Raw genomic sequence first — 13,021 nt, 5'->3', positions numbered from 1 at the left:
TAGTCACCCGTAGCAGATAAGGGAGCAGGCAAATTATAAGACTGAAAGTGTAATGCGATAGATTGGGTACACCTCTGGTTATTAAATGAAATCCTGTGTGTTTACATTGCACAGACAGATATAGGTATCTCTGTCATTCGGAAAAGGGTTTGTGTCTTTTTTTCTTTCACTACTAAGAAGAGAGCAGAGTGACATTTTGACAGAATGAGCATCTAATTCTGCCTGTTTACAAGGGTGGAAACCTACAAACAATATAATCACTAGACGTGTTTTTATGTGAATGGTAGACTTATTGTAAAAGAAAAAACTTTGGATATAAGGATTTTCAGACGAATCTGATGTGCTCAGTTAATTGAAATGATGTTGTGCTACCTCAAGATAATCCTGTTTGAGTGTTAGAACAATAGTTTGGGTCATTTTAAAAGTTCTCAACAGATGCCCAATAGAGGTAGCCTGGCTGACGCGTCCACATCTCGATGAGATGGTGGTCTGGGAACTAGGTGTGCATTTTCTTGTATTTGAGGCGTGGTTTACGAATGCCTAGAGACGTTTATTGGGAGCTACGAATGTCTATCAAATGGCGTCTGGTTCTTCCCATGCTGCTTTACGCGCGATTCATAGCCAATTCTATCACTTATACCGGATGACGTATGTAGACCGACAGAAATTCAACGAGGCAATGAAATCTTTCAACGCCAAACGTTGCTCTTTTTTAAAAGTAAACTTGCGTTCTAAGCTACTTAAAACACTTTCTAAGGCTGCATCGAACGGTAACATTGTGTCCGCTGCCGTGTTGGATTAACACTCAACAAGCTTCGGTGTCGCGCATAGACGTCGTCATCGTCTTGCTGCCCCCCCCCCCCCCCCCCCCCGTTCTGTGATTGGTTCCCTAACTCAAGCAAAAATAAGGGCAGTGGTTTCCAGGCTGCCTTTGCAGTGTGAATGAAATCGCGCGCAAAGCAGCATGGGAATTCCCAGGCTATAATAAAGGTGTATTTCCAGGTATTCGATGAAACAGAGAGATCAACTTATTTCCCATCAACATGAGCTTTTAATAAGGATGCGAGCAGTTTGGCCTGTATGCGGTGTTGAAAGCAGAATTTCCAATTGCCAACTTGCAATGACGAGAGAACAACACGAGAAGTTGGATTTACAATTATCTGCAACATGAACATGGTCTTTCAGTCTAGCCTGTCCCATTTTAGACAATTCCAGAAAAAAGCAGCTTATACGGCAAATGCAGTTCTTGATCTAAAAAAAAAAAAAACATAGACAAAATAGACCTGTCACGCTTTTTAGCTTCTCAGTTTCTTCACGTTTCTATTGGCGAGTGTTAGTAGTTTTGGAAAAAACAACAAAGGACATCTAAGCAGCCAATCTGTGGCTGCTTCCACAGGTTGGCTGCACAGGTCAGAACTTGAGACAAAATCTCAAGTTCCGACTTTTAACCCTTAAGGTTAATTAAATTTATCAGAGGTGCCACCCATTGCCAAGTGGTCATGCTAGGTCTCTTCTAGCATGTCAGTGTTTCAGTTCGGTCCTTCTTCCACCCACACGTATTTCTTTATCTGATGTTATTTACTTTGATCATTTTTGAGGAAAGCTACGCTGTAAGTCCAATTAATCCTTGATGCAACATTTTACTGTAGTCAACACAAATATTGCGAACTCTCCACAGGCACATGAACATGTTATGCTCACGTTAAACAAACACCAAATGAGCTTGGCGAATTATTTTACTGTGTTTTAAAATCATAAACTTTTGATTTTTGAACAATACAATGGGACTGTGTAATTGACAAGTCCTCCAACCAAAAACAACCAAATAAGTATTTTGGTAGTTCCCCAGAAATAGAACCCATTACAGCACACTGTAAAGTATCAGCCATGTAGTGCAACATGTTTTCAAAGAGAAAACTTTATTGGAAAGGAGAAATTCAAGTAAATAGGGCCGTAAAACAATGTGCATGACATGCAGCAAATGTTCCATCATGGGTATGTATCACTGCATATTTCGCATACAGTCCCAGTTAAAAAATGTAGACATACACACACGACAAAACATGAAATAGTCATAAAAGAAAAAATTCTGGTATTGTGAGGATGGACACTCATTGTGATTTTTTTTGTGATACCCAGCATTTGAAGCTTTGTGTGTGTGTGTGTGTGTGTGTGTGTGTGTGTCAGCTACACTCTTTCTTTCTTCTGCAAAAGAGGGTGATAGATAGATAGATAGATAGATAGATAGATAGATAGATAGATAGATAGATAGATAGATAGATAGATAGAACGCTCCTGCTTTTTCTTTAAGACTGAATTCTGCAGAAATGTACGGTACTTGCATTTACAACCGCATGGTGCCGCTACAGCTATCTGGCGACACTCTTGCTCAAAACAAGCATCCTTTCTCTGTTGTTTCTATAAAGTAGTAGGAAATGTTAAACCCTAAATTTATTATTTCAGGCAGCCCCTCTTGTTACACTGTATACAACCATAGACTCTGTATGAATTACAGAACTTTTGTATACACTATGCAGTCTACAAATATAACCAAAATCACATTATTTGTTACGATTGGTGGACCTAAATCTAAACGGAAAACGCAGGGTCAGTGTCTACCTGGCAGATCAAGCTCAGGGAAAATCAACAACAGAGTCCATTTCCGGAAGCTCATTGCAGTCTTCCTACAAGAAAGAAAATGGAATCCTGAGATCGCGTTCAGCTAAACCGTCAATCCCCTTTTTTCAGAGAATCTTAAAGAAACAACTGCGTTGTCCAATAAATTGCCACTAACATCATCGAGCAGGTAATGTGTTAGAGATTTTGTGACAGATGATATATTCTTTCTAATTAACTTTATCCTAACTGCTTAGCTCGTTTTAGCTTGTTCGCTCTGGTCAGGTACTGGCTATGAACGTCACTGGTTGACGTCGTTAGCTTGCGGTAATGCTAGTAGTAGCTTAATGTCTATTTAATTCTACGCTCATGGATTAATAAGTGTTCAGAAACATTCAATAGTACTAGTATTCAGATCACATCATGTTTCATATTATCTTCACAATTGAACAATAAAACGGTCAGTCAATTTGATGTAACTGAGAAACACTGGCGGAGTTGGCTAAGATTGGATATCCTGTGTACCGTACTGTAGCTTCCAAGTTAAATAGTCAAATGGCTAACCAAGTTTAGCGCATCATAACGGAGTTCTTTGGGCATTTAATAAGCTTGTGTCAAACCTAAACTACAAACTGTACAGGGTTCACTACCGTACCTGTGATTACTGCTTAAATACCATTGCTACTTTTTTATATTTCAAAGTTATTGAAGTTGTCAGCGTCAGCGACGAAGGACAATGCTAATCGGTAGCTAGGAAACGCAAGCTAAGCTATACGATGCCATTTTGTTTTTATCTCGACTTTGACCAACATACTGACTCTCCACAGGCCTTTAAGATACACAAATCATTATACCAATAAGTTGACTGAAAAATTCTTAAAAAGTGTTTAGTGATTTATTTTCCTAGATAATACCGTGTATATTGCGCGACTGTAAAGCCAGTTACTCGGCATGCTAGTGTTTCTTGTAGCGTTTATTGTAATGCTAGCATTTCAGTTTTCTTTTGTAACTATCGGACTTAAACCGCATTAACATTAGCTAAACGTAAGCTTATCACATATTGTTTTGAGTTCTGTAAAGTATTGTTCTTTCCTCGTTATTAGCTGTGTATAACGTACCGGTAGGTACTCTGTAGGGATATTTAAAGGTGTGCTATTACGAAGCTGTGGTTGGGAATACATAGCTATATAATGCCTTTCTTTTCTGTTGCAGCTGGATTTTGCTGAAGGTTAGACAGCATCCCTTGGACATCCCCTCCCTTCTGAGTCAATGGAAGGGTCTGACAGTGTAGAGCAGGGTGGCAATGACCAGCCAGAGTCGCAACGTAGAAGGCAGCTCGATCGTCTGGACAGAGAGGAGGCCTTCTACCAGTTTGTCAACAACCTCAGTGACGAGGATTATCGTCTTATGAGAGACAACAATCTTTTGGGCAATCCAGGTAATAAATCTTACACTTACCGAGTTACACTTGTTGGCTTGTAACAAATGTGGAAATCCTTGCCCCTTTAATCTAACTTGCGTGAATTCCTTGCTTCCCTGTTTGGTAAATAAGATGAAGACAATTTTGATATAATTGAACTTTTTGTTGTGTGTATTTTTTTTAAATTTATTTTTAAATTCACTTATTAAAAAAAAATAAAATGTTTTAATGGGGTTACCGTGAATTTGAAACGTCATTGTTTGCATTAGTACAATTTGATATATTTCTTTTTTTTTTTTTTTTTTTTTTTTTTTTTTTTTAGGAATAAAAGGGTGCTCATATCGTCTTGACACTAAATGTTTTTGGCTGATATTTGTCCTAAATAATGGGAATAGTGGCGCCCGAAAAAGGTTGATCATTGTTATTTTTAAATGGAGAGGAGAGCTGCACCCTCTAAAGCAAAGCATGCCGGATGGCAACATGAGCACTCAAAGCTGGAGTTAAGTCTAATGACTTTTATTTGTTTTGAAGCTACTGAGGGTTCATATCCTGATCAAGTTGTGCACGTAAAAGGAAATGACATGAACAAAAAAAACTTGGTTGCTCGACAGGTAATGTCAGCACCATGAAAACAGCAGGCAGATTTTAACAGTATACAGATTTGCCGCACGGCAAAGATGACTTAATTCGAGATGACCACAAGTCCTTGTATTACCCTAAGTTCAGTATGTGTTTTCAAACTAGTGCTAATCAATCTAAAACGAGTGATGGGCAGATGGGAAGTTTACATCTGATTAAACACACTAAACCTGAATGAATTTAGAATGATTAGAAACTCTGATGACATCATTACACATTATGGGGGGAAGCTGCAAACATTGGGATGAATGATCGTGAGCAGCCCACAAGTCCTGCTCTATAGGTTAGGTATTCTATAGCTGTTTTATACAAGTGCACTGCAGAGCATTTGTTGTTTGAGAGTGCGTTAAGTTGGGATGCATGCTGGTGGCCTTTTAAGTTTCCTTTTTGGTGACCTATCCGATGCTTTCCACTCGGTCCCTGCCACTGGGAATACTCTCAGAAACACTTGGTGTTGATATCAATACAGCAATGGCCATCAAGGAGCCTCACCGTTGCTTTTGATGTGCTGTTAAGAAAACATAGATTTCCACACTGTACTTTTTTGCATCACGTTATGCCTCCTCTGCACCGTAGAGGGACACCAGCAGCAGCAGTGGAAAGAGGACGGGTCAAGTTGTCTGCACATTCTTCTAAAAATGTGTCGGTGTGTGTAAACGGCTTTTTTGTTTTTGCTTCTTTTAAGCTACCTTATTATGCTCCACGTTAGAGCACTAGCTGGCCATACCTCGAGAAAGGTTGCTTGAGTCTGAGCTGACTTCATGCAAATAAGTACAGTAAAGCAGTATCAAATTGAACCAGATTGTCACCAAATAGTTGTGCCAACATCCGTACATTAGCTATGCAAGCTTTTGTGCTTAAAGTCTGTAAAAAAAAAAAAAAAAAAAAAAAAAAAGTCCCAATTTTCAAAGACAAGAATTGGACATACAGGGTTACGGTGATGAATTAGTTAGCCCAGACAGAAGTCAGATGTTTGATTTTCTGCTGTTATTCCCCCCCCGCCATTCACAACTATTTGTAGCTTTCTCCTTTTTTTTCTTTTTTTCCCCCACCATACTTGTGCTTGCATTCCTGAATGTTCTCAAAATGCAACCATCTGTGGACAGTCGAAGACGTCCAATCTGTTTCTTTCCCTGCACAGTGGGAGGGAGAATGTAAGGTTGGATCATCCTTCAAGGAGAGGGCATTGACTGGACAGTGGCATGCCCTGGTAAGTCTGGAGGCTTTTAGTATTGTCCTGTTGCTGTGTTCAAAGTAAACCAGCCAGTACAGTACAGCACAAAACGTAACAAAAGGGCTTCTATATATATGTTTATTTTTATTACATATGTCACATTTACTCTGTACCTACCAGCTATGTAGTGTGTCTTCTTATTTTCTATCAATGTGTTAAATTCAAATTTTGTCTTTATTGTAGGAAGTGAGGCTGTCATTTTCTCCCATCCACGTGCCATGTCTTTCTCCCTGCAGATCACTAGAGAAGAGCAAGTGAATTTGACCCCAATTAGCACTCAAGAAAGTATTGTGGATTGACAAACGACAAATTTTCTCATCTTATAAGACTGTTTTATCATCTCTTCCAGGAGAGGTAACAGAGGATGAGCTGTTTAGTAGACTTCAGCAGATCAAAGATGGCCCAGAGCAGCAGAATAACAACCCTACTACTGAGACTAGTGAAGATCCAGTTGGTAAGTTTGTCCGCCTCCTTTCAACTATATGACTTGTTGTTGGATTTATATGTGATGTGTCAATCATTCATTCTGTTGATTGTTCAGAACAACCAGAGAGCTCTGAGGATCCTGCCGGTGGGGATAGCCTCTTGGACTGGCTCAACACAGTCCGGCGCACAGGCAACACAACCAGAACTGGTCATCGTGGAAACCAGTCGTGGAGGGCTGTAAGCCAGACCAACCCAAATAGTGGTGATTTTCGCTTCAGCCTGGAAATTAGTGTGAACCGCAACCTGGCTGAACAGCAGGCAGCTGCTGAACGGGAGCAGGAGCAAGAGCGGGGGCAGGAGCGTGGGCAGGAGCGTGAGCAGCAGCCGGAGCAGCCGGAGCAGCAGCAGCAGCCGGAGCAGGAGCAGCAGCAGCAGCCAGAGCAGCGGCAGCAACTGGAGCGGCAGCCGGAGCGGCATCCGGAGCAGCAGCAGGAACAGCAGCAGCAGGAACAGCAGCAGCAGGAACAGCAGCAGCAGGAACAGCAGCAGCAGGAACAGCATCCGGAGCAGCATCCGGAGCAGCATCCGGAACGGCAGCAGGAGCGGCATCCGGAGCGGCATCCGGAGCGGCATCCGGAGCGGCATCCGGAACGGCATCCGGAGCGGCATCCGGAACAGCAGCTGGAGCAGGAACAGCAGCTGGAGCTGGAGCAGCAGCTGGAGCAGCAGCAGGAGCAGCAGCTGGAGGAGCAGGAGCAGCAGCTGGAGGAGGTTGGGGTGCAGGAGTCCCCCGAACAGTCACCTGAACAGGGCCAAGAGGTGATGACAAATCCTGAACCACAGGTTCCAATGGAGACTGAGGTGGTGGAAGAACCAGTTGTGGAGGAATTGGCTGTCATTGTGGAGCCAGAGCCTGAACTCCAAGAGGTTGTTACACCAGAGATTGTAGGGGAACCTCCCATTCCACCTGCAGCTCTGCTGTTACAACCCCCACCATGTCCTTCTCCACGTAGAGGACAAAGGAGAGCCCGCAGCCGCAGTCCTGAACCACGCAGGACTAGAGCCCGTTTAGCCAGGAGCCGCTCCCCTCTCAACTTGGATCAGCTTGATGGTTTACCTAATCCACGCTATGCTTACACATCTCAAAGCCCTAGTTCTTCCATTAATAACCCCCCTGTGCCTCAAGTGGAGGGCAGTTCTCGGACTCGACAACATGTTCTTTCCAGGCAAAGCACTGCGGACAGTGATGCTCAGCCTCTGAGGGCTGCTGTAGAACCAGTCCCAGAGGCCCAGAATGTTGGATCTCAGGAAGGAGAGACTGTTGGGGTTGAAGGGGGTGCAGCAGGGCGCCGACCCCCGACTATAATGCTTGATCTTCAGGTGCGTCGCGTGCGTCCAGGTGAATACCGGCAAAGAGACAGCATCGCCAGTCGTACCCGCTCACGTTCCCAGAACTCAAACAACACATTTCTTTATGAGAGTGAGCGAGGTGGATTTCGTAGGACATTCTCACGCTCAGAGCGTGCTGGTGTACGGACCTACGTCAGCACTATTCGAATCCCCATCCGAAGAATCTCTGATGCAGGTTTGGGAGAGGCAACCTCAATGGCTCTCCAGTCTATGATAAGGCAGATTATGACGGGCTTCGGTGAGCTTGGCTACCTCATGGACTCAGACTCAGATTCTTCAGATTCGAACCGTGGCACAAGCACACCTGCAGACTTGGAAACTCTGAATAATCCAGATGTTAGTAATACTGATGCTCCTGCTGCTGATGTCGATGAGCAGCCAGTTGCTGCTGGAGTCAGGGGAAGGACAGTGGAGACTGATGCAGATGAGGGCCTTGCCACTGGTCCCCAGGCCCTTGGCGGTAGGGCTCGACCGAGACCACCCATCAACCTAGAGGAGCCCAACTCGCTGCCTTTCCTGCGACTTGCTCACTTCTTCCTCCTGAACGATGATGACGACGACCAGCCTCAGGGACTGACCAAAGAACAGATTGATAACCTCTCCATGCGCAACTTTGGCGAGAGTGACGCCTTGAAGACGTGTAGCGTCTGCATAACGGAGTATGCAGAGGGAAACAAGCTACGGAAGCTTCCCTGCTCCCACGAATACCACGTGCACTGCATAGACCGCTGGCTTTCTGAAAACTCCACTTGCCCCATCTGCCGCAGGGCTGTCCTGGTATCAGCCAACCGAGAGAGCGTGGTGTAACTCCTAATAGACTGCAAGCCTTTATTTTCTCTCTCTCTCTCGTTTTTTTTTCTTAAACTAAGTAAAAACCCAAGTCATATAAGACACTTTGAAAACATGTCTCCATTGTTGAAATGCATTTCCTTCATACTGTCGGTGAGCTTGATCATAATGTCACCTGTTTAATTTGGGGGTGTTCCATCCCATAATATCAAGACATATTCTGTTTCTAGTTAGATATTTACTATTGATGTCCACAAATTGGGCGCAAACAATGCATGCTGTTGATCAACCTGTTGTGACCATGCAGTGTTCCATTGCATAATGTCATGCACACAGGCAGACCTATGTATCGAAATAAACCCTCTTACAAATAAATGCTCCACACCTGCAGGTTGTACAGGCACTTCAAATCGAATCTTTTGTATTAAATCCTAAATGACTTGTGTTGGAAATAGGGACAGTTCTTAGTTACACCACCTCAAAGGTATTAGATGTAAATAAGCTTGTAAAAAAAACAAAAAACATTTGAATCATTCTTTGTATCATTGAATGGGTTTTGGATTGTAAATTCTCATGTAAAGATCTGGGTCACGTTGGCCGCATTTACGCAAAGCACCGCTGCATTTCCGCCACCCGTTTGCGGAAACGGTCTTAGCGGATTTGCGTAGAGATCTCGAGGCGCGGAAATTGGTTTGCAGTTGGTTGCAACTTGCACTCGCTCGCTCTGTCATGCGACCGAAACAAGCCGCTGTTGGAGTGGCGTTTCCCGTTAAAATCCTCAGTCTGCGCCAAATTCTTGGGTGAGGAAAAGAAGAAAAAATATATATATATCAGTGTTGTACTGGCTTGAAGAGAGCAAATTCAACTTTTCTACTTTTGGAATCTTGAAGCCTTTGTTTTTTGTTTTTTTTTTGTTTTTGTTTTCTTTAAGCCTTACAATGATACAGAAGGAAAATCAGAAATGGAAGTGTCTCAGTGTTGGTAATAGATGTTGAGTCACTCTCAATTTCTGACCCCTCTCCCAACCATGAAGAGACATTTATTTTCTGGTGTACAGTGATCTTACAATTGTTCTTGCTCAATCATCATCATTAGCTGCTGGCTAGATTTTATTTTTTTTTTTACCCCCTCCCATCACTAATGTAAGATTTCTGTTTTATCAGCAGATTTAAATTACTACATAATGGGTTTTAAACGCATACGATTTACCTCCTTAATCCAAGCAAGAAACATTTCTTAAACTTTTGGTCCAACTAACTGAAAAGGTTACTGCTTAATTTATTAATCCAAGGGTTCCGCCGTCACACATTCATGTTATCTGGACACATTAACGTCACTGTCCTTTAGTCTAAGCTTCAGTGCAAAGTCACGACACTTGCCCGGTGAGCCCTCATGAGCAAGTGCTCCAAGCTGGTGTGCAATATGTGCAAACGTTGGGGAGATGCAAACCACAATATAAATGTGGGCTGTCGTTTAAAAAAATGGTTGTTTATGGCTCAAATCTTAAATGAAGACTTATTACCCTTTAAAGTATGTGTTGAAGTTAATTTTATTTAGAAGTTCTGTAGGTTTTACTATTGTTGTTGATGAGCAGGAACACTGGCTAAAGGAAGGAAAGGGCATCGCTGTTAATGCCCTCCTGTCATGTTTCTTGTTTCACTGTTTGATGTCTTAGCCACGATTATTACCTCCCGTTGTGGGACTTAACAATTTGAAAGCGAGAAATTGTTGAATACTATACACATGTAAATGAAATGTACGTCTCCTCTGAGGTGAAGCTTCATGTTTTGCCCCGTTCTGTGACCCACCCAGTGCAGTATGTTAACTGGGTGTTGAATGAAACTAACCGCTGAATTAAAATGAGTTGTCATGCTATGTAGTTATGCATCACATGTATGTTTTCTGTTCTCTTCTTGTGCTGTTTAATGATCATATGCTGCGTGCAAGTGCCACGTTAGTCTGTCCACTTATTCCCCCCCCACTTAATTATTTTTAGATTTATTTATTTAAAAAAAAAAAAGCAGTCAAGCGATCACCTTGACGATGGTGTGAAGAGCAAGGAGGTGGTTCTAAAGCAATACCTGCAAGTGTAAATATGCAGATGTCTGTAGTTAAAAGAGAGCTTAATGAGCTGTTGTGACACGACCCCGAGAGCTGGATTATAAAAATTGGGAGAGGGTAATTCAGATCAGTGTGTGGCAAAAGATGTTGGCTGTTCCCAGTAGGGTGTATTCAAAAGTTGGAGCAGGTACGAAGAGAATGGAAAGGTAAATCTCAAACATGCAGGTACAACAATTGGACTGACCGCCAGGAGAGCCCAACGCAAACCATCACTGAGGCCTGGCCTGTGTTCAGTGATGAGTCATCAATCTGCATTTGGCAAGGGGATGATGCTACGGGATTTTTTTTTGTTTGGTGCAGGTCCGATGAAACGAATAAAGAGGACTGGGAGGGGGAAAAAGTCCTTGGAGGTTTAACAAAGTAGTGACTCATTTTTTTTAATTTTTTTTAAAATAAGTTCATGATTCCATAATCTAATAATAATAATACAAAAAATATATAACAATTTTATTAAGATTTATTTGATGTTTTACAAAGCCAGAATAGTTAGCTACTAAATAAAAATAGTTTTGTGTAATATCTTTGTATTATACATATTAGAACGTTATTATCGTTCTCATTGAAAGGAAGCTTGTAAGTTGCAGGACTGTCACCGTATTTGTGACCCATGGTGGCCGTGAGGAAGGTAACGTGTGGCAGAGTAGATTCTATGTTGTTACTAACGCGTCTATTGCTTTAACAGGATTTCTCTCCCCCCAATTCAAAGCTCACATACAGAAAAATAAGGCCTATTACACTACTTCCTAACTTATAAGTCTGTAACCAGTGTACTGTAGCCTAGGGGGGAAAAAGCTACAAGGAAGTAGCCTACCGCTCAGTGACACATTGTGGTAAGGATGGCGCTCCGGACGGCTGGGACTCGTTTGTCTCATTTGCGCAGGACGTGTTTTAAGGTAAAAGGAACAATTATCTGTTCATTTAGCTAACGTCTGCTCTTACTTTTCTCACTTCTACTTTGCAAAGACCGAAATGGCTCATTTGTAACGTCTGTATGGAGACTTCTGTCTAGATAAGTGCTTGCTGCGATAACCCGTCTCAGCAAATTTGGCCCACATCACGGTAAAAGGCTCGGATTGAGAGTGCTGGCTTGTTGCTCCTAGAGCGAGGTTTTATTTATTCATTCAAACAAAAATGAGCCATTTCCTGGGCAGGGCGGCGCTGTTCGTGTCGAATTAAGGTGTAATGCCTCGGCGTATTTTGTTTGGCTCTTAAAAATGACTTTTCTGTTTCTAGATAACCTCCATTCAAACACAAGGAGCTGTCAGACTCAAGGCCACCATTCCCGTAGAAGTGAGCCACCTCGATCATTTGGTGTTGACAGTGAAAAGTGTGCCGGACACGATCAACTTTTACAGCTCAGTTCTTGGCATGGAGGTGATCACTTTCAAGGTAAGTGTCAGCTCAATAAAGGTCAGCTCATTTAAGGTAAACACAAATTAAGATTAAACATGGTCCATTATCTCTAATTGCACATTCATTTTGTTCTTTACGTTTTTTTTTTTTTTTTTTTTTTTTTTTTTTTTTTTTTTTTTTTTGCCTATGAATTGGCATTTTAAGGGCAAATTATTTCCTAGAAAAAGTCTGAAGCATTTGGTTTGACCTCCACTAGATGGCAGGCTTTGACTTTCAGTCAACTCATGGCATCTCTCCCTGGCTTTGAGACACCTTGCGCTTGCCTCGTCTTTATTTCCCAGGGAAACCGTAAGGCTCTCACTTTTGGGCAGCAGAAGTTTAACCTTCACCAGCTGGGTCAAGAGTTCGAACCGAAAGCCAAGCGCCCAACAGCAGGCTCGGCAGACCTGTGCCTCATCACCAAAACCTCACTGGCTGCTGTTGCCGAGCATCTGAAGGTGGGCCTCTCAGACAGATTTCACTTCATTACTTATCATTATATATCACTGCGTGTCAGACTAATGAGCTGCTTAAGAAATGGTGAGTGGTCTCTCCTCCTCTGCAGGTTTGTGGGGTCGAGATTGAAGAGGGTCCGGTGGAAAGGAGCGGTGCCGTGGGGCCCATAACCTCACTTTACTTCAGAGATCCTGACCAAAATCTCATTGAAGTCTCGAACTACAGCCAGCCAGTCTAAAGCAGAGGGTTCTTCGTGAGACTGTGTGCACGCCAAGATAAACAGTCTGACTCTTCTCTCCCTAAGTTTCACAATGAAGCGTTTCAACCAAAAATGGCTGCAATTAAACATCACTTGCACCTGATTCAGACAGGGTGGAGAGCATCCGCCACTGTAGTTCTGCTTTCGTTTCTATTTGTGAGGCCCGTCTCAACACTGCTCATTTAGAAACCAATACGGACAAAGCAGTTGTCAAAGTCATTTATTTTCAAGATGAAATAAAAATCTCCCTTGACATGTC

General features: G+C 42.6%; 2 protein-coding genes across 2 annotated transcripts; both read left to right on the top strand.

Moving 5' to 3' along the window:
* Positions 1–2,674: 2,674 nt before the first annotated feature.
* On the top strand, positions 2,675–10,424 carry rlim (ring finger protein, LIM domain interacting). Its single transcript, XM_075481194.1, has 4 exons — positions 2,675–2,806; positions 3,829–4,054; positions 6,259–6,363; positions 6,451–10,424. The coding sequence occupies exons 2-4, from the start codon at positions 3,886–3,888 to the stop codon at positions 8,550–8,552; spliced, it is 2,376 nt and encodes a 791-aa protein (XP_075337309.1). The 5' UTR covers positions 2,675–2,806; positions 3,829–3,885; the 3' UTR covers positions 8,553–10,424.
* Positions 10,425–11,365: 941 nt separating this feature from the next.
* glod5 (glyoxalase domain containing 5) lies at positions 11,366–13,021 on the top strand. Its single transcript, XM_075480606.1, has 4 exons — positions 11,366–11,548; positions 11,889–12,044; positions 12,350–12,505; positions 12,613–13,021. Exons 1-4 carry the CDS (start codon positions 11,492–11,494, stop codon positions 12,739–12,741), a joined length of 498 nt encoding a protein of 165 aa, XP_075336721.1. The 5' UTR covers positions 11,366–11,491; the 3' UTR covers positions 12,742–13,021.

This window comes from Odontesthes bonariensis, chromosome 13 (genome assembly GCF_027942865.1).
Source record: "Odontesthes bonariensis isolate fOdoBon6 chromosome 13, fOdoBon6.hap1, whole genome shotgun sequence".
NCBI lineage: Eukaryota > Metazoa > Chordata > Actinopteri > Atheriniformes > Atherinopsidae > Odontesthes > Odontesthes bonariensis.
The sequence above is the reverse complement of the archived record's forward strand: the minus strand, read 5'-3'. Positions and strand labels throughout refer to the sequence as shown.

Coding starts and splice junctions, on each gene's coding strand:
- rlim (XM_075481194.1), top strand. CDS start 3,886: ATGGAAGGGTCTGACAGTGTAGAGCAGGGTGGCAATGACCAGCCAGAG. Junction 4,055..6,258: donor CAATCTTTTGGGCAATCCAG/GTAATAAATCTT, acceptor CATCTCTTCCAG/GAGAGGTAACAGAGGATGAG. Junction 6,364..6,450: donor GACTAGTGAAGATCCAGTTG/GTAAGTTTGTCC, acceptor TTGATTGTTCAG/AACAACCAGAGAGCTCTGAG.
- glod5 (XM_075480606.1), top strand. CDS start 11,492: ATGGCGCTCCGGACGGCTGGGACTCGTTTGTCTCATTTGCGCAGGACG. Junction 11,549..11,888: donor TGCGCAGGACGTGTTTTAAG/GTAAAAGGAACA, acceptor TTCTGTTTCTAG/ATAACCTCCATTCAAACACA. Junction 12,045..12,349: donor TGGAGGTGATCACTTTCAAG/GTAAGTGTCAGC, acceptor TTTATTTCCCAG/GGAAACCGTAAGGCTCTCAC.